Source organism: Arvicanthis niloticus, chromosome 23 (assembly GCF_011762505.2).
Source record: "Arvicanthis niloticus isolate mArvNil1 chromosome 23, mArvNil1.pat.X, whole genome shotgun sequence".
NCBI lineage: Eukaryota > Metazoa > Chordata > Mammalia > Rodentia > Muridae > Arvicanthis > Arvicanthis niloticus.
This window is the reverse complement of record NC_133430.1, coordinates 7,924,831-7,944,533: the sequence shown is the minus strand read 5'-3', so window position 1 is coordinate 7,944,533 and position 19,703 is coordinate 7,924,831. Positions and strand designations below refer to the sequence as shown.

Genomic DNA, 19,703 nt, shown 5'->3' with positions numbered 1-19,703 from the left:
CTTTCTTTCCAGTTTTTGAAATGTCTCAGGCTTGACCATTTTAATGTCTGATGGTAGTGTTTCTTTCTAACTTCAGAGGTATAACAAGCATACCTGTAAGGTTATGGTGAGTGACCAGGCAATCTGTGGCCAGGTGTCAGGGTTCTGCCCGAGGATAAAGGCTATGTGGTGCTCTTAGGGTGGGTGGCTCTGTGAGACGGTGTTTGGTGACAAATGTGAACCTTTTCTGCAGGAAGCTCCTTATGGCTATGCCAGAGCAGCAAGGACCTGTGTATCATCAGTGCCCAGAATGTACAGTGCCGCCCCTCCACAGTGCAGCTGCCCCCCGATGCAGAAATGAGGACTTATGGTGCCTGCCAGGATGCGCTATGGGCCTTGGACAGCCTTGGACAGGTGTTCATCAGGACACTTTCCAAGAGCTGCCCCACAGGCATGCATTGGACGAAACTGGACCTTTCCCAGCTAGGTATGGTGCAGAGTGTGAGTGCTTCACTCAGAATGTAACTGACTAAAACACGTCGTCTCCACATTCACTCTGTGTATGGGGAAGGTGGGTTCTTTGGTAATTATGTTTGTCAGCTGTTGAACTTAACTGGCCACTTCCCCAGAATAAATGAGCCTCTTAATTTTGTAGGGAGCTTCACCTCTCTCCCTGTGTGCAGTTTACACTGTTCAGAACCAAAGGAGCTATGTGGTGGCAGAAGGTGCCACCAGGATCTGCTTAAAATGACAGCACTAGAACAGCTGCACGGTCCTCTTCTGACCTTTAAATCTAAAGTGGCGGCTGTGTCGTGTGACTGGATCAGTGTATGCTGAGCTGTGTCTTGGCCTCTGGAAGAGTGCACACCGTGGGTGCTGCACACACAGTTGTGAGCTCTAGTTTCTCTTGCAGCCACTGAAAGAGGGACTGTGCTGCTAGCCACTTGCTATGGACCGTCCCAAGAGTGAGAGTGACACAGCGTGTGGTGACATGGAAATGTTTCATACTCTAAGAAGTGATCAAGTGAGCTCAGAGTATTATATTCTTAGTTGACTCAGCAACTCAAGTGTGATATGTCTGATGGTGGAGGCAGAGACGATAGCAGGAGCTCCTGGGGTCAGAGTAAGCTTGAGCTTCAACAGTACAGTCTAGGAAGTAGACGCTGCTGTTGGGGGACGGTTAGCTCACATGTGGGAGCAGGCATGGGCCCTGTTGGGCGGAGTTGTGGATCCCGGGAGCAGAAGCACGGGAATCAGTTAACTGAGTTAAGCCTCGCAGTGCTGGGCAGACACTGCCCAAGTGTGAGAGATCTCAGTCTGAGGTTCTGCGGGGGCAGGACTTCTGAGAGAGGGTCTCTGGGCAGACAGCTGACCTGGAGGCCGGTGGTCTCTATCTTTGGGCCCCCAGAGCTGCTGGCTGGACCCGCCTGCAACAGAGAGGAACAAGGGGGAGGGAAACTCTGGCAGCGCCCTGCTGGTTGAGACTTTTGGTTTCAGCACTTGCTTGGCTGGATCAAGACTGGCTTGCTTGGATGGGCAGCCTCCACAGCAATGGAACTTAGCTGGAGATTAAATAGCGGCTTGATAGCCTAAGGCCCCCTCCAGGGTTCTCCATGGCAGGCGCCAAAGACAGGAAGTCCATGGCTTAAAAGGTTTATTGTCATGGTGGAAAGGAAAGCGGATGAAACTGGCTGCACCCCCCCCCCCACACACACACACACCCCATTCTCAGGGCAGACCTGAGTTAAATAGGGAGAGAGAAGGGTCTGGAGAAGAATACTTAATTGGCTATGCCTTCTGGCTTTTAGGTATCTCATTAGTATGTAGATCTCTTGAGGCCCTGAGGCCTGTAGTCATGCCCTCTACCTGTGGAGGGGCTGGTAGGGGCGTTGCCCTATGAGACTGAAAGGCCCAGATCAATTGGAGGTCTTGGTCGAATGTCAGGAGCCTGGAGTCTGGGGGTGTGGCCAAACACCGACCCTTGTCCCATTAGGGTCCTGGTTCGAGGCCTGTGCTCGACCAGGAACCAAGCTATCCTTTCAGGGTACCACAGTTGTGCACTGACAACCACTATTTTGTAGACCTAACTAAGTGTTTAATGTATAATAACTCAACCATGTGAGAGAAGGGGTGGGGGGAGAGAGCAGGAAGAGCTGCCTCCTACACTGACCACCACCCCTGTAAAGCATGCTTTGCCCTGATGGGCCTGGGCCAGGCCAGTGACTCTTGGCAATGGGGTTTCTGCAAGCTGCTAGAAGAGATAAGGCCTGACCATAACCCAGTCTGCCGTGGAAACAAGCTGTGCCACAGCTAGAGGCTCCCAGAGAAACTGTGATTATGTCTGCCTTGGGCTTCACACTGGTCTTTCAGATCTGCTGGTCATCTGGCTTCCCAAGGGCCATGCCAGCCAGACAAGGCTGCAGCTGGGTATGGCCTGGACAGGGGTGCCAGTTGAGCCTGCTACCTGGCCTAAAGAGTTCCTTCCTCTGTCCAGAGACTCAATGGCCCTGAGCCTTTCTCCAGCAGTCTCCACCAGACCATGAAGGAAGGAAGGCTGCTGGTATCTCTGAGAAAAGCCAGAGCTAGTGTTTATTCTTACGACCAAACCTTGAAAAACTAGAGAAGTCTATGCTCATTCAGCTGGAAGTGAAGCTGTTTTTCCCCAAACTGGTCCCTCCATACGGTTACCCCATCAGCTGTCACCCCATCCCAATGACCTCAGCAAATGTCTTTCATCCTGTTGTGGAAGACCCCTGGACCTTTGTTTATAGCACTGGACTTTGGGCCAGTTGAGTATGCACTAGGACCACCTGATTTCCACCACCATGTTGTATACTGAACCCCCGCCTCTCTCACATCTGTGTCCTGCTCTGTGTTCTCACTTGTTGCTTTACGTGACTGATGGTAAAATAGACTCTCGGCACCAGTTTTCTCAGCATACTGAACAATGCCTACGGTCCAGCCAGCAGGCTTGGTGTCGGTGTAAGGGAACTGGACAGGGCTCGGTGGAAAGGAGGTTGGCCTTGCTGTGCCAGAAGCCTCCACTTGTGCCATCCAGGGCACTGAACTGCGGCCAGGAACACCAAGCATCTCTCCAGGTCTGGTCTGTATCCAGTGAGGAAAGCAGGTGGCTCAGGACTTTAGCTTGGCATTGTGGCTTGTGCCATTAATCCCAACACACACCTCTCAAATCGGAGTCAGAGAGAGGGAAGGAGAGGGAGAGAAGAGAGAGGAGAGAGAGATTGGGATTTTATTTCTTTGTAAAGATGATTATTTTTGTGTGTGGATGTTTTGCCTGCATGTATGTCTGTATACCACATGCATGTATGTCATGTATGTCTGTATACCACATGCATGTATGTCTGTATACCACATGCACGCATGGGCTCAGCAAGAGTTACAGATGGGTATGGGTACTGGGAATTGAACCTCTGGAAAAGCAACCAGTGCTTTTAATCACTGAGCTACCTCTCCAGGCACAAAAAAATAATATTTTTAAATTGATGATTAAGGCCAGCAAGATGGCTCAGAAGGTGAAGGTTCTTGACAGCAAACCCAGTGACCTGAGTTTGATCCCTGGAATCCACGTGTGGAAGGAGAAAGCCAAGTCCTCTAACTGTCCTTTGACCTCTACACATGAACTACCACAAAAAAGGGATTTCTTTTTTTTTTTTTATTGGATATTTTATTTGCATTTCAGATGCCATCCCCTTTCCCCATTTCCCCTCCCTAGAAAACCCCTATCCCATGCCCCCTTCTCCTTTTTGCTACAAAAGGGATTTCTGACTTTGAGCTTAGCTGAGTATTGTCAGCCTACAACCATCCATCACATCCTTCCCCTTTTTACCCTTACCAAGCAAATGCTGCTCTGATTGCCAGAATAGTGGCTGCACCTGTGATTAAGGAAGCTGAGGCCCTAGGGTCACCAGTTCAAGGCCAGCCTAGGCTACACAGATGTCAAAACAACTATAGCAGTCAGGAAAAGGATTAAATTAAGACATTTATTAAATGGCTGTTAGCTAAACCCAGCTGAAGAGATAGAAGAATTTTACGGTGATCTATTATAATCCTTGCTTTTGGAGGAAAATGTGCATCATTTAGCAAATATTTAAGATGCATGTCAGGCACTAGACCATTTAGCAAACTAATGCAATTTGTGGTTTAATTCACCTAGTCACAGCATGTGATGAGGACGTATCATTGTCAGTTTGTGCCTTTAGGTAACAAACTAGATTATATCATGCAATGATTTATGTGGAGAAGAATTCTATATTATAGGAAACAACAAGCAAATGCTATTATTGTTGTTCTATACCACACAGTTAAAAGATTCTACAGTAGGGTATAGTGGTGCACTCCTGTAATCCCAACTGTAATCCCAAGGTTGCACAAGGTTGAGGATAGGTTGGGCTATTAATCACACACACACCTTTTTTTTTTTTAAAAAAAAAAAAAAGCAGTTTTAAGAGGAAAGTGTCTGTTGTGGGGAGTAAAGAAAAAGTTTTTCTCCTTGATGAAGCAAATAAAATGGAAGCTGTCAGGCTGGGCTCCCCCTTAGCCCCAGCCCCAGCCCCAGCCCCAGCCCCAGCCCCAGCCCCAGCAGCTCGCTGTCCCCACGGTGCACTAGTGAGGCTGCATTGCTCTAGGTGCTTTGCTCTGGAGCTGCATACCTTACTGCTACCGGAGGGAAGAACTGAGGAGAAAGTCTACTAACTTAGACTTTAGTTCAGAGGTGGCACAGCACTTTCAATCACAAGAACCTTTCATGTCTGCTAACCCTGAAGGAATGTGAGGAGCACAGCAAGCTCACGGAAGGAGGAGGTTCTGCCACCCCTCCCTGTAGACATACATACAACATCTGAAGTAAAACTTCAAAAAAGTAAGCCCCAACTAAGTGTTTTTGTCTTTGACCTAATTCTTGAATCCAGAATGCCCTCTGGGGTATGCATTCCGTAGGCTCTACTTACTCTGAACCCAGATCCACTTGTCTTACATGAGATCCTGTCCTGTCACCAATGTTATCACTATTTGTCAACTCTGAGATGCCAGCCCAGTGTGGTTTTGTCCCTATGTGACTTTATCATGTTCAGCTACTGTCTCAAGTTCTCAACTGGCAGGCTATAGATTCCTAATAAAATTGTTTTGTAGTTAGAATTTGAGTCCCAGCCTTTTTTGCTGTATATTATTGCAGAAGTTGCTTTATCATGGACTTCTCATGTAATGTCAGAATTCTAGGAAATCCATCTTAAGTCCTTAGTAAGACATCACCACACCTGACATGCATGCGTTCATTTGTGAATGCTTGTTCAAAGAAGGCATACAGATGGCCCATAAGCACAGTACAAGCTTCTCAATGTCATTCCTTAGCTTTAATTGTAAATTAAAGCCATGACAAGCTATGGTTTAAATGACTGGCATTAAAAAGCGCCCAGCGATGGGAAAAGCCTGGCCAGAGAGAGTATTTATTTTTATTTGTATGAGTACACTGCAGCTGTCTTCACACACACACCAGAAGAGGACATCAGACCCCATTACAGATGGTTGTGAGCCACCATGTGGTTGCTGGGAATTGAACTCAGGACCTCTGGAATAGCAGTCAGTGCTCTTAACCTCTGAGCCATCTCTCCAGCCCCGAGAGTTTTTTCTTTTACTGTTGTCATGAGGATGCTCCAACCACAAGTGGGCGGCCCCCAGTATCCTCCACTGTACCAAAAAGGTCGGCTAAGGTCCAATAGGACCATACTGTTGATGTCAGCAGATCCACAGCCTGATCAGACATGGCCTATGACTTCATTCCATGACCGATGCTACAAACCACCATGGTTTGCTAGTTAGGTAGGTGTCTGGGATAGGTATGTGAAGGAGTACAGTCAGTGCTTGATGTCCAGGGTCCACTGGGTAAAGAGGAGGTGGACCATGCTCAGGCTGCTCGGGAGATACTGCTGTGAATCTGTGAAAGTTGATTGCCACAGGTATCCCAGCCCATACCTCAAAACAGGTTCCAAATTAGACCCACCACTGAAGCTAGACAAAGCCTGCCAGAAGCTCTTGGCCATACTCAGATAATGCAGCACACATGAGGAGTGCCTTAGGACTAGGAAGGAGATCAGGGCTGTCTGTCTAAGAGCAGAGGTCACACCTGTGATCCCAGCCCTGTGGAGAGGTGGAAGCAGGATCAGAAGGCTGAAGCTGTCTCTTGGCTACACAGTAAACTGGAGACCAGCTTTGGTTACACAAGACCCTGTCTCAAAACAAAGGGAAAGGCTTTGTTTAGGGAAGAATAAGAAAAAAGACAGCCCTTTCCTTTCCATATATGGCTATAGTAGTTGTACAGATAAGTCAGTAGAATAAAACAAGCTTTTCCCAGTCTTAAACATCTGGTAGGGAAGCTCAGTAAGTGTCTGTCTAGTAGCCCTGCATTCAGTCCCCAGCACTGCACAGACTGGGAGCACTGAGGATAGAAGCAGGGACATTAGAAGTTCGGGGTCATTCTTGGCTACATAGCAATTGAGACCAGCCTGAGATACAGGATACATGAGACACCGTCTTAAATAAATAAATAAATAAAGGCGGGCTGGAGAGATGGCTAAGCAGTTAAGAGCCCTGACTGCGCTTCCAAAGGTCATGAGTTCAATTCCCAGCAACCACAACCATCTGTAATGGGATCCGATGCCCTCTTCTGGTGTGTCTAAAGACAACTACAGTGTACTCATACAAATAAAGTAAATAAACAAACAACAGACACTGGGCCATGGTAGCACACTTCTTTAATCCCACTACTCGGGAGGCAGAAGCAGATAGACCTCTGTGAGTTCCAGGCTAGCCTACAGAGTAAGTTCCAGGACAGCCAGGGCTACATAGAGAAACCTTGTCTTGAAAAAAACAGACAAACAAACAAAAACCTCTCTATGTTAATAAGGGCATAAGCATGTATGCTAGTAGGCATGTAAAATGGTACAACTTGGAGAGACTAGCATTCTCTTTAAAAGTGGTACTGTCAATCCCCATGGCCTGATCCTATCCCTGGAACCATGTGGTAAAAGGAAAGAATCAACTCTTATAAGTTGTCCTCTGACTTACATACATGTGAATGTAGGGGCTGGAGAGATGGTTCAGTGTCTAAGAGTGTGTTGCTCTTGGGGAGGGCCCAACTTCAGTTTCTAGCATCTTTGTCAGGCGTCTCATAAACACTTGTAACTCCAGCTCCGGGAATCTGATGCCTCTAGCTTCTGCCAGCACTCATACAACTTGCGTTCTCTCGCTCTCTGTCTCTCTGTCTCTCTCTCTCTCTCTCTCTTTCTCTCTCTCTTTTTCTCTCTCTCTCTCATACAATGACAATAAGTAAATTTGAGAAAAAAATTAAAGTGAGACATATAACCTATGACCTGACAATTCTACTATGTGCTTTATTTTTATTATTATTATTATTATTATTATTATTGGAAAAAATAGGGGCTGGAGATATGGCTTAGTGTCCAAAAGCACTGGCTACATTTCCAGAGGACCTGGGTTTAGCTTCCTACACCCACATGGTGACTCACAACCATCTGTCACTCTAGTTACAAGGATCTGCTTCCTCTACCCTCTTCAGGCACTGCACACACATGGTGTGCTTACATACATGCAGGCAAAACATTCATACACATAAAATAAAAATTAAAAAAATCTTTGAAATAAAAATAATACATGTTTCTGCTCCCCCCATTCTCCCTTTGAGACATGGTCTCATTATGAAGTCCAGGGTAGCTTTAAAAATAATCCTACCCCTTCAGCCTTCAAGGACTGGGATTTCAGATGTGCACTGTGAGGCTTGCCACACACACAAAATGTATGCAAGAATGGTCATAACAGGTCTAACAGCAAAACATGAAAATGATCCAAATGTCCATCCGTAGGTAAATACAGAAACGATCTGGGGCGTTTGTATGCAATGGAATGATACTTAGCCACAAAGGGAGTGACCACTGCCTCATGCTGTAGCACTGTGGACTTTGATTCTGCCTGTGTGAACCCCTAGAAAGGACTGAACTAAGCTCTGGTGGTAGAGTCAGTTAGGGCAGCCTGGGATGCATGAGACCCTGACCTCAAGCAGAAGCCATGGCAGGCAAGGAGGGACCTGAGGAAATTCCTAGGCAGACAAGATGTTCTGTATCTTGATAAGGTGTGGGTTGCTTTTATAGATTAATTGTCAAATCTGGACTTGAACCTGAATATTTACCTGTACATTTGTTGTTTATAAAGACTTAGAGGTCAGAGGTAGCTGGCCTGGGTTCAAACCTGCTATCCCTCCTTGCTTCCTGGGTTGGCCACCATCCTGTCATTCTCCCCTGTGAATCATTTACTGTTGCTGTAAGGTTTGAAGTGAAGCGGTAAGAGGCCTGGCTGGAGCCTATCTTACAGTAGATGTTTAGTAACTTGGCTGTTGCAGTTTTTAGTTGCTCAACTATTATCAAATGTAATCTCTTCATTTTTTTTTCCCTTGAGGTGCTTTATTGGGTGCTCTGGTCTAGGCCACACCCTTCCGGCCCAGCTTCTTGTCTTTTTGACTCCCTCCATTCCGGACCCTCTTATGGTGGCAGCTTAACTAGCACAGAGAAAGGGCAGAAATAAAAGCAGAGATTCTTTACTCGTCATTCTAGTAAATATCAGCCCCCTTTCCATACCGAGAATTTACTACCAGTGGTCACATGGTGGATGAAGTTATTGAGAGATGTACTGTGCTCGATGGCATCATAGCAACTTAGCCAGCAGCCTACACAGGATGCTCTGAGGCACCTGGTGTGGAGGGACAGCCAGATGACACACACCTGCATCCAACTGCAGACATAGCCTCCTGTCTTTCTTTGAAGTAGAGTTTATACACTAACCGAAAGATCTGTCATTTGTCAAACTAATTACAGTGTGTGTTTCCTGTCTCTGCAGGAACTGTGAGACTGACCAGCTTGGCATGTGGAAATCAGCATATCTGGGCCTGTGACTCGAGGGGTGGGGTTTACTTCCGTGTTGGGACCCAGCCTCTGAATCCCAGCCTGATGCTTCCAGCCTGGATCATGATTGAGCCACCTGTCCAAGTAAGCAAATCCAGCCTGAAAGAACTTGCCTGGTAGTAAGAGGAAGCTCTTAGGACAACTCCCGGGGTGCATGGAGGGGCACCCTCACTTGACACTCAAAGCTTGGAATTTGGTATTTGGGAAGGTTAGAGCTGAACAGGTTATTTGAGATTATCTGAGCCAACACAAGCTTTTCCCCTCTTAAAAACATTTTGACTTGTCACCAAATGAACATTATCTTTAAAAAATTTTTTTTGAAATTATTTACTTACTTAATATATATGAATACACTGTAGCTTTCTTGAGACATACCAGCAGAGGGCATCAGATCCCATTACAGATGGTTGTGAGCCACCATGTGGTTGCTGGGAATTGCACTCAGGACCTCTGGAAGAGCAGTCAGTGCTCCTAATCGCTGAGCCACCTCTCCAGCCCTAAAAAAAAATTTTAAACACTTCAAAATTACAAAGAACCTAAAATTTGCATAAAGTGTTGCCATGGAGGTGTCTGTTATTAGTGAGTTTGCTGTTTCCCATGGCAATGCTGAAGATTGAACCTCACAAATGCCAAGCAAACACTGCACCACTGAGCTGAGGGCGCTGCCCTGGTACTAGTGTTCTGTGAGTGCCTTTCCTAGACTTAAGAGATTACTGAAATGTTTGTCTCTTTTGTGTGGGATTCAGTTCCAGCACTGCCCTATCCTGAAATCTACTTCCTGGCTTTCAGTTTATAAGGTCTCTGACATGTTTTTGGGCTATTTGTTTGTTTTGTCTTTTTCATTTTGTTTTATTTTGGCTAGTTCCTCTGGAAGATAGAAATAGGTGTGGTTCATGTACTAAGTATATACCTTACGTGAGGAGAGAATGCAATGGTTAAGACCACTAGCTGTGGCCGGGCGGTGGTGGCGCACGCCTTTAATCCCAGCACTTGGGAGGCAGAGGCAGGCGGATTTCTGAGTTCGAGACCAGCCTGGTTTACAGAGTGAGTTCCAGGACAGCCAGGGCTACACAGAGAAACCCTGTCTCCAAAAAAAAAAAAAAAAAAACAACAACAACAAAAACCCAAAAAAAACCAAACCAAACAAACAAACAAACAAAAAAAAAAAAAACCCACTAGCTGCTTTGCTAGAAGACCAGGGCTCAATTCCCAGCATCCTCATGGTGACTCATTACCCATCCTTAGCTCTAGTTTAATGGGATCCAGTGTCCTCTTCTGGTCTCCTTGGGCAACAGGCACACAGGCAGTTTACAGAACATATAAAAGAAAACAAAAAACCTTAGGCTGGGACATGATGACCTATGCCTTTAATCTCAGCACTTGGGAGTCAGAGACAGGTGGCAGATCTCTGTGAGTTCGAGGCCAGCCTGGTCTACAGAGCAAGTTCCAGGAGAACAATGGCTACACAGAGAAACCCTGTCTGGAAGAACAAAACAAACAAACAGAACTTACGTGGAGGCTGTGACACCTCCAGAGTAATTTGCTCAGGCTCCTGCTCATCTGCTCTGTAGTTTTGTCGGGAAAGATGTGAGGCTGTCTTATATAGAAGGGGCAGGGCAGGGGGCAGGAAGGAGCCCACAGAAATTATGATTGTCTACATTCTGCATGTCCTGCAGCCACAAAGTTAAACAGAATGAATTCTAACAGGTGCTCTGCATTGCCTCCGCATGCAGTAGCACACTGAACACAGGACAGCATATCAGTTGGAGCCATCCTGACAGAGGAACACTCATCACCTCGAGTACTCGGCCCTGAGTACAGGCTTCAGCTTCACTGTTGGTGAAGTCCCCAACACCTGCATGCAGGAGTCTTCCTCCACATCTTGTCAACACAGTCCTTCTCGTCTTTCTTTTACTGATGACTTTATATTATTTCAGAGTTATTATTCAGACAGGCCTGATAGTATCTGTTTGTAACTCTCTCTGCTTAGCTGCTTAGGAGACTGAGGCAGAAGGATCTCAAATTCAAGGATTGCCATGGTACAGAGTGAGTAGTCATCCTCAGCTAGTATGTAGTGAGTTCAAGGCCAGCCTGGGATAAATGGGACCCTGTATCAAGAAATCAAAAAGGAATAAAGAAATGCTTGGTGCACTAGTGCACGCTTTACAGAGGCAGGCTGGCCTCCAATGACCGGGCTACCCTGGTCTACATAGCTGAAGGATGGCCAGGCCTACATAAACCTGTCTCAATAAAACATAAAGGAAAAAAAGGAATGACAATCCACATAGCATAAACTTACCCTTCTATAGTATACTGTATGTGATACTGCAAGTTGTTTTTAGTGTGTTCACAAGTTGTACTCCCCACTGTACAGTCCTGGAACATTCTCATCATCCTCCCAAGAGCAGATCCTACCAATTAGACTCCGTTGCTCTCAGAAACCTCAAGCCCAAAGCCTGTTGCTGCCACTGATCACTTATTTTCATAGTCTGTACATTGCATATAACAAATGGAATCCTGCTACGAACCTGCCTTCTCATCAGACATCTTTCTCTGGGTGTTATGTGCTCAGAGGTCTTCCATGTCTTAACACCCCTAAGTTCTTCATTCACTTCATTGACGTAATAACTCCATCAATGGAGACCACTGTTCATTCATGTTGATGACCACACTGCCCCACACTTTAGGGCTACTATGTTGCTGTCCACACTGCCCCACGCTTTGGGGCTACTATGTTGCTGTCCACACTGCCCCACGCTTTGGGGCTACTATGTTGCTGTCCACACTGCCCCACGCTTTGGGGCTAAGTGCTCTGGTCAAGAGAGAGAGTGGGGCTGGAGGGGCAAGAGATTCGAAGAATGGAGACAAACCAGAGTGTGTAGTCAAGTCTGGTTACTCCTTTATTTCCCCTATTGACTTCTATTACAAGGAAATCCTGGGTATTTATAAGCACAAGCAGGAGAACACAGGTGAAGACATTTTACCACGTGCACCATGCAGCTGGGGTCACTAAACAGTAAAACAAGATATGTGGGATAAACAAGATATTTATCAGAGTGTGCTTCAGCTGTTGTAGGCTATTGAAAAACAAGTCTCTATCAGGGTATATGGTTCCAGATGGCTGCAAAGTTGATAGCTGCTTTCTAGCCGCTTTCTGCTTAAAGTCGGCTCCCAACACATTCATACCTCAGTTGATGGGTATTTGGTTTGTTTCTGCTTCCTAGCTGCTGTGAAAGCTCCTACCAGTATTTGCATACAAATCTTAGGGAGACACTTCCTTCTTCTTTGAGGAACAGGAACTTCCTGTTTTCTGCAGTGAATCTTTTATTTTGCATTCTGCCAGCAGAATGTGAGGGTTTCAGTTTCACTACATACTGGCTTCTAAAATTTTTTCCTAAACTTTTCTATTTTTAGTGCATGTCAAATGGGGTTTGTTTGCTTGTGATGGGTCTCACTGGCTGGTCTGGCACTCTCTATGTAAACCAGACTTGCACTGAACTTGCACCACCAGGAGAACAGGCATGTGCCACCACACCTGCCCCTTCCCTCTTTTGGTTCCTGGGATATTTTGTCACAGCACCAAAACAAGTCCACTGAACACAACTTCTGCACTTTGATTCCTGTGGTAGATCCTATGCCATGGTGCTATGTAACCCTTTGTGTTGTGTACACTGTCGGGTTTGCTTTGCTGCTACTGTTGAGGATTTCATCTTCACATTCTTGAGGAACAGTGATCTTGGACTTCCTGTTCTCGGCATGAGTGTCTGTAGTTTGGTGCAGGATAATGCTGACCTCTGATGCATGTGGTATAGGTAACTGGAGGCGTAGCTTAGTAGTAGAGCTTCTGCCAGGCATGCAGCAGGCCCTGCACTGTCCCGTCACTGCTTTAAAGAACGACATTGTTGAAATACTTCTCTTCTGTTTTGAAAGGACTTATGGAGGATTGGTGTTACAGAGTTTTTAAGCATTTGTCAGAATTTATCAGGTAGTAATATTAGCTGGGGCTTGTCTTTTGTATGTTTTTGTGTTTGTTTGTTTGTTTGGAAGTTTGGGAAAGAGTCAGACTATGTAGCCCTGACTGGCATAGGATGCAGACCAAACTAGCCTCAAACTCAAAGATCTGCCTGCCTCTGCCTTTGGAATTCAACTTGTCTCTTTAAGACAAGTTTTTTTTTGTTTATGTTTCTGTGTGGGTATGTACCATGTATGTGCCCAAAGAGGTCAGAAGGAGGTGTTAGATCTCTCAGTGCTTCAGTTACAGATGGTGTTGAAGTCCAAACTCAAGTTCTGAGCATGTCTTTATGAGAGTTGTTGTAGTTGTTCAATTTTTATTTTCTTCATCTATTTTTTATTATTACTATTGTAAGTGGACATTGCATGCTAGGGTGAGCTCAGTGGACGTATGCAGATCAGAGACAGCCTTCAGCTGTTGGACTCTCCTGCCACTGTGGGCTCCAGCTGCAGAGCACAGGTCATCAGGCTTTTGCAGAACACTGTTACCCGCCGAGCCCTCTCCCCAGTCCTGTTGTTACTGACCCAGTCTCTTTACTTATTATGTCCTGTGAAAGGACCTCAAAGCTGTGCTATGAGTGAGGCAGTGGCTCCAAGTGGCTGCTAAACATGGACTCCTTCAGCAGTGCTGCTGAACAGAGCTGTTTACGCACTTTGTATACTACAGCGTGTTACAGAAGGAATTCGCTTTGCCTGGCGTGTATAAATCCAGATGCTGTTCACATTGGATCCTGGGGGAAGAGCACTTTTCCAGGAAGTACCCTTTCCTTCATTCTAGTTTTTGCACCCAAAAAGTAGAAGCCAGAGGACATTCTCCCTACTTCACCAGCAAGTGGCTTTGCTGCTTCATTTAGAACAGTTTAAGCGGCCTGTTCAGCACACAACCCTACTATGAGGCAGAGCCTTACTGAGACCCACAACTGCTTCTCCTAGCCACCCCTGCTAAGGCTCCTAGTAGAGTCCTTAACAGTGTAGGACTGAGTGTCATTGCTTCCTTCCTTCCTTCCTTCCTTCCTTCCTTCCTTCCTTCCTTTCTTATGTTCATTGATTGTTTTGTGACTGCATGTATGTCTATGTGAGAGTGTCAGATCTTGGAGTTACAGACATTGTGAGCTGCTATTGTGGGTGCTGAGAATTGAACCCTTGTCTTCTGGAAGAGAAATCAGTGCTCTTACCTGCCTAGCCATATCTCCAGCCTGACTGTCATTTCTAAGGTTAGGGGTGACACTGAGCTATCACAGATGATCCACTGAGGCAGCCTGAGTGCTCTAAGCACATCTGCCTTTGTGGCAACACAGAAAGCAGCCACTCCTTTCCCCTTTTCCTACAGATTTATTTATTTTATGTATGTGAGTACACTGTCACTTCAGACACACCAGAAGAGGGCATAAGATCCCATTACAGATGGTTGTGAGCCATGCTGTGGTTGCTGGGAATTGAACTCAGGACCTCTGGAAGAGCAGTCAGTGCTCTTAACCATTGAGCCATCCCTCCAGCCCTGCCCATCTTCCTTTATGTTTGGTTCATTGTTGGTTTTTTTCAAAGATGGGGGTCTCCTGTCTATAGGCTGATCTCAAATTTACTATGTAGCCAAAGATAAGTTTGAACTCCTGATCCTCCAGCCTCTTTGCCCTGAGTGTTGAGTGAGTGCCTGTGCCACCATGCCTGGCTCTTTGTTTTGTTGACACACAGTCTCTATGTGAAGCCAAGGTTGACCTTGAATTTGTAGTGATCCTCCTGCACCAGCCTCCCAAGTGCTAAGACTCTAGGCATCGCCATAATACCCAGATTTCTGTCTCCAGGTGACAGAGAAGACTTCAGATCAGAGTGTTTCAGGAAGTTGCCTGAGGCCTTATGTCTAGTAGGTGGTATAGAGTTGACCCAGAGCTTTGGCCCAAGATAGTTACCTAAAACACCAAGAGGGATGACCCATCCAGCCCCTTTGGGAAAATGAAAACTGAATGTTCAGCATTTCTCAGAAGTCTGCCGACCCCTTGTCTCGGCAGAACAGCTTAACCACAGTCTCCTGCTATTCAGCCAGACCCCCCACAACACACACACACACACACACACACACACACATACACACACTGCTCTCCCATCACACTCCTGCTCAACTTAACACCCTATAAAACTCACTCCTTGGTGGTACTGCTTTTTCTTGTCTTGGGGACAGCCTGGCAGTTCTGACCCTGAGTAAAGCTTTGCCTTTTGGCCCCAGCAAGCTCTGGTGACCTGCCACATAGGCGGCAAAGCTCTGGTGACCTGCCACATAGGCGGCAAAGCCAAATGCAGACATGGCTGTGAGATAACCTGATCTGCCTCCCTCCGCTGGCGCTACAGTCCCAGGCCTCTGCGGGGACACTGACTCCAGCAGCCATGAGGGGGCTCACGTCCATCCTGAGCTCACTGACACCACCCACAGGTGAAGGATGAGACCAACATGTCCATCCTGAGCTCACTGACACCACTCACAGGTGAAGGATGAGACCAACATGTCCATCCTGAGCTCACTGACACCACCCACAGGTGAAGGATGAGACCAACAGGTCCATCCTGAGCTCACTGACACCACTCACAGGTAAAGGACTAGACCAACAGGGACTTTCCTGCAAATGAAAAAGTAAGTTCAGGAATGAGGAATGGTGAGGAGTCCATTAAAAGATCCAACAGTCAGGAGGATTTTCTGAGTCTGAGGTTTAGGAAGTGTGCGGTGGCTCCATAGCAGACTGTGAGTGACCTATGTGCCCTGGGTCCTCTGCACCTCTGCTCAGGCTTCGTGTCTCATTTGGGACACTCTCCAAGCTGAGCAGAGGTGGAGCACAGAGGATACCATGGGCACATGAAGGGAGCAGAAGCCTCTATTTTTGTTTCCTGGTCTCTGTTAAAACCTCCCTCTGATAGTAGTTTTGGGGTGAAGTTTCAACAAAGTACTCAAAACAAATGACTCAGTTTTCAGACTTGCTAGTGCTTGGGAGGACTTGGGAGAGATATTTTTAGTTGTATTTAGCAGGTTTAGAGTTGGAGTTTGCAGAGATTTATGTCTGTATTTGGGGTGCCTCTAAAGCTAGAGCAAGTGACTAGCTCAGTGGCTGAACTAAAGGAGTCCTCGGGGACCTACCCTCGCTTGACCCCACCCTGGGCAGGCTCAGCTTCTTCCTGATCCGTCGTCTCTGCTCAGCTGTGTGGGAGCCACCTTCCCCAGCCATCTCCTCTGCGCGGTGGCATTATTGGCCATCCTGAGTTGTATGCTCTGCCCACACTGAAGACTTGGCCTGGCAAAGCACACATTATATCACCAAGGCTGACAGCTGGCAAGTAGCCAAAGCATGTAAAGTGTCATTTAAATTCCACTGCCATCAATGTACTATGGTCCTATGAAGTTTTATTGTGCTGTGCTGGTCCATGAGTGTGAGAGGTCTCTCCATCTTCTAAGGGTCTTCCACTGTTTCTTTAGTGTTGTAAACTGTTCATTCTAGTGCTTTCCCACCTCCCTGGTTAGTTTAAATCATTATGGTTTTTATATCTTCTGTTGTTGCTTTTTGCTTGTTTGTTTGATTTTTTAATTTATTTATTTATTTTTATGTACATTGGTGTTTTGTCTCTGTGTATGTCTATATGAAGGTGTCAGTTCTTGGAGTTACAGACAGTTGTAAGCTGTGTGTATGGTGTGTGTGTGTGGGTGCTGGGGTTTGAACCTGAGTCCTCTGGAAGTACAGTATGGTCTCTCAACCTCGGAGCCATCTCTCCAGCTCCCACTGGTTGGTTTGTTGATGCTGTTGTGTATATGGTGTATGCATATGTATGTGTACATGTGGGTGCAATTGCCTGTGCATGCACATGTGGAAACCAGAGGTCAGCATCATGTGCCTCTCCATAACCCTCGGCTTTGTTGTTGTTGTTATCACTTTGTTTGCTTGCTTGCTTGCTCGAGACAGCATCTCTGACCTGGTGCCGACACGGAAGCTAGACTGGCTAACAAGTGAAGCCTCAGGATTGATGTGCTTGTCTCTATGGTTATGGATGTGTGCTGCCTTGGCCAGCTTTCACCTGGTGCTAGGGATCTGAACTCAGGTCTTCACACTACATGGAAAGTGCTTCACTAACTGAGCCGTCTACCCATTCCTCCTGATAGTTTTTAGAGGTTTGTTGTTGTTTATTCATGAAAGTGTTTGCCTGCATGTATGTATGTGCATTACATTCATGCAGTACCAGTGGAATTCAGAAAAAGGCATTGGATCCCTGAACTATAGCCAGTATGAGCCAGCACATGGGTGCTAGGGGAACTGAACCAGGCAAGAGCTCATGACTGACAAGCCATCGCTCTAGCTCCTTTAATAGTTTGGAGACGAGGTTTCGTGTACCCAGGGTGACCTTGAAGTGATGATCCTCCTGCCTCCATCTCTCAAAGGCTGGGATTATGGGTGCGTGTCACCGTGCTCAGCTTCTGTGATTTCTTTCTCAGCAAGTTGGTTATTAGCTTATAGAAAAGCTCCTAGTTTTTTTTTTTAAAGATTTTGTGTGTGTTCATGCCTGCCTGAGTTTATATTCACCACTTTCCTTCCGGTGCCTGCAGAGGCCAGACAGCATCAGACCCCCTGGAACTGGGTTACAGTCAGCATGAGCTCCCCCATATTGGTGCTGGGAACTGAGCTCAGGTCTTCCGCTCTCAGTGCTCTTAATGGCTGCGTCATCTCTCCAGCTCCTCATTTTTGTGATGTCAGTTTTCTATCCATCCTACTGCTCTGTATATAGAGTATATTGGGGTTCAGGTTTTTGGTTGAGCTTTACCATTTGCAAACTGGGGTAACTCAGCATCTTCCTTTCCTATCCATACCCACCTTACCTGCTTATCTTACCCTACTGCAGTCTAGCTACGAGTTCAAGCACTGTATTGAACAAGATTGAAGAATCCACATCCTGTCTCATTCATAATTTCAGAGGAAGTGCTTTCAGTTTTTCTCTATTTATACAATATTGGCTACAGGTTTGTTGAATATGGCTTTTATTATGTTGAGGTGTATTCCTTCTATTTCCAGTTTCTTTGGAGCTTTTATTATGAAGTGATGTTGAGCTTTGCTAGAGGCCTTATCTACACCTTCAGAGATGTGACTTCTGTCCTATCTAAGTGCTATAACATATTGGTTTGCATATGATGACCCACTCTCGAATCTTTAGATTGAAATACATTTGATTATAATACGTGATTTTTTTTTATGTTGTTGAATTCACTTTGCAAGTATTTTACTGAGGATTTTCGTATCTGCGTTCATCAGGGAGATCAGTCTGTAGTTTCTCTTTTTACTTTGTCCTTTTCTGGTTTTGGCAGGAGTCTGATGCTCGCTAGCTCCATAGAATGTGTTTGATAACATTCAGGTCCTCTCTGCCCTGTGGATTGGCTTCAAGAACTTGCAGTTTGTTCCTTTTTTAAGGTCTTTCAAAGAAACTGTGAAGCTCTCTGCTCTGGGCTTTTCTGTCTGGGGAGGCGGTTGCTGTTTCTATCTCATTTCTTATCAAAGCATTTGCTTTCTGTGTGTTCTTGAGGTAGGTTTGTGGGTCATATATGTCTAAAGATTCATCCTTGTGTCTAAGAATTCCTGTAGAGTTTTTGAATACAGATTTTTGGAAGCATTCCCTAATGACCCTCTGGATTTCATTGGTATCTTTTGCAACTTTCCCTTTTTCATCTCTAACTTTATTAATTTGTCTTCTCTTTTTCTTCTAATTAGCTAAGTGTCTATGGATTGTACTTAATTAACTTTTCAAAGAAACAACTCTTTGTTTCATTGATTTTCAAAGATTTCTATTTTACTATAGTTGTGTGTGTGTGTGTGTGTGTGTGTGTGTGTGTGATGTTTGTATGTGCATACATATGTGCCAAGGTGCATTTGTGAAGGTCAGAGGACCTTAGAGTCAGTATTGGAGTCAATTCTTTCCTTCCACCTTTATGTGTGCTGCTAGAATCTAGCTCAGAACAAGTCTGGATGCTCAGGTGGTGACACCGGATCCTACATGTTTGCACTGATTTCTCTCTAGACGCTTGTTGGATCTCTTTCCCTGGTGTGCTGAGGGCAGACCAGAGAGGCATACTTTGTGAATGTCTGCTTCTGCTCAGTGTAGTATAGAGGACACTCTACCATCTTATCCTTGGTCTACGAGGTGTCCTGTTGCCACATGGTGATTCCCTAGATGTCAATATCTTCCTCTCTCTTCTTCACTTGCTGAAATTCTTACTTTGGTAGTTCCAAACCTAACCTCTTTTTGACCCCACCCCGCATGCATGCATGTGTGTGTGTGCGCACACACACAACCTTGTGCACACATATAGGGACCAGAAGACAGTAGCTACAGGGTCTCTCACTAGACCTGGAGCTCATCATTTTTCAGCTATCCTACCAACCAGAAAGCCCCAGCAATCTCCTGTGTCTACCCCCTTAACACTGCGTTTATAGAATGCACAGCCATGCTTCTTACCTGGGTACTGGGGTTCCAGGCTCAGGTCCACATGCATACACACAAGCATTCTTACCCATGCGCTGTCTTTGTAGGGCCCAACGGGTCTTTCTGAAGTGTCTTCTGTCTTCATGGTCCCTGTGTGTGTTTTTTGTGCCCCAGCTTGCCTGTTTATATGCTAACTTTTCTTTTCCTCCTTCCTGTACCAACTCATGGGTATACAGAAAGGTTTGCTGGGGATCAAACTGCCAACATCTTGTGGTGGGGAGAAAA

The 19,703-nt window shown here is 45.9% G+C and overlaps 1 protein-coding gene across 4 annotated transcripts in view; it reads left to right on the top strand.

Annotated features, from left to right (window-relative positions):
• Tecpr2 (tectonin beta-propeller repeat containing 2) overlaps positions 1-19,703 on the top strand; it is a 103,904-nt gene that overhangs the window by 77,641 nt on the left and 6,560 nt on the right. For all 4 annotated transcript variants that reach the window (XM_076921115.1, XM_076921117.1, XM_076921116.1 and 1 more), the window contains 2 exons: positions 233-466; positions 8,902-9,050. In XM_076921115.1, the coding sequence (XP_076777230.1) occupies positions 233-466; positions 8,902-9,050 (383 nt within the window). The remainder of the gene's footprint in view (positions 1-232; positions 467-8,901; positions 9,051-19,703) is intronic.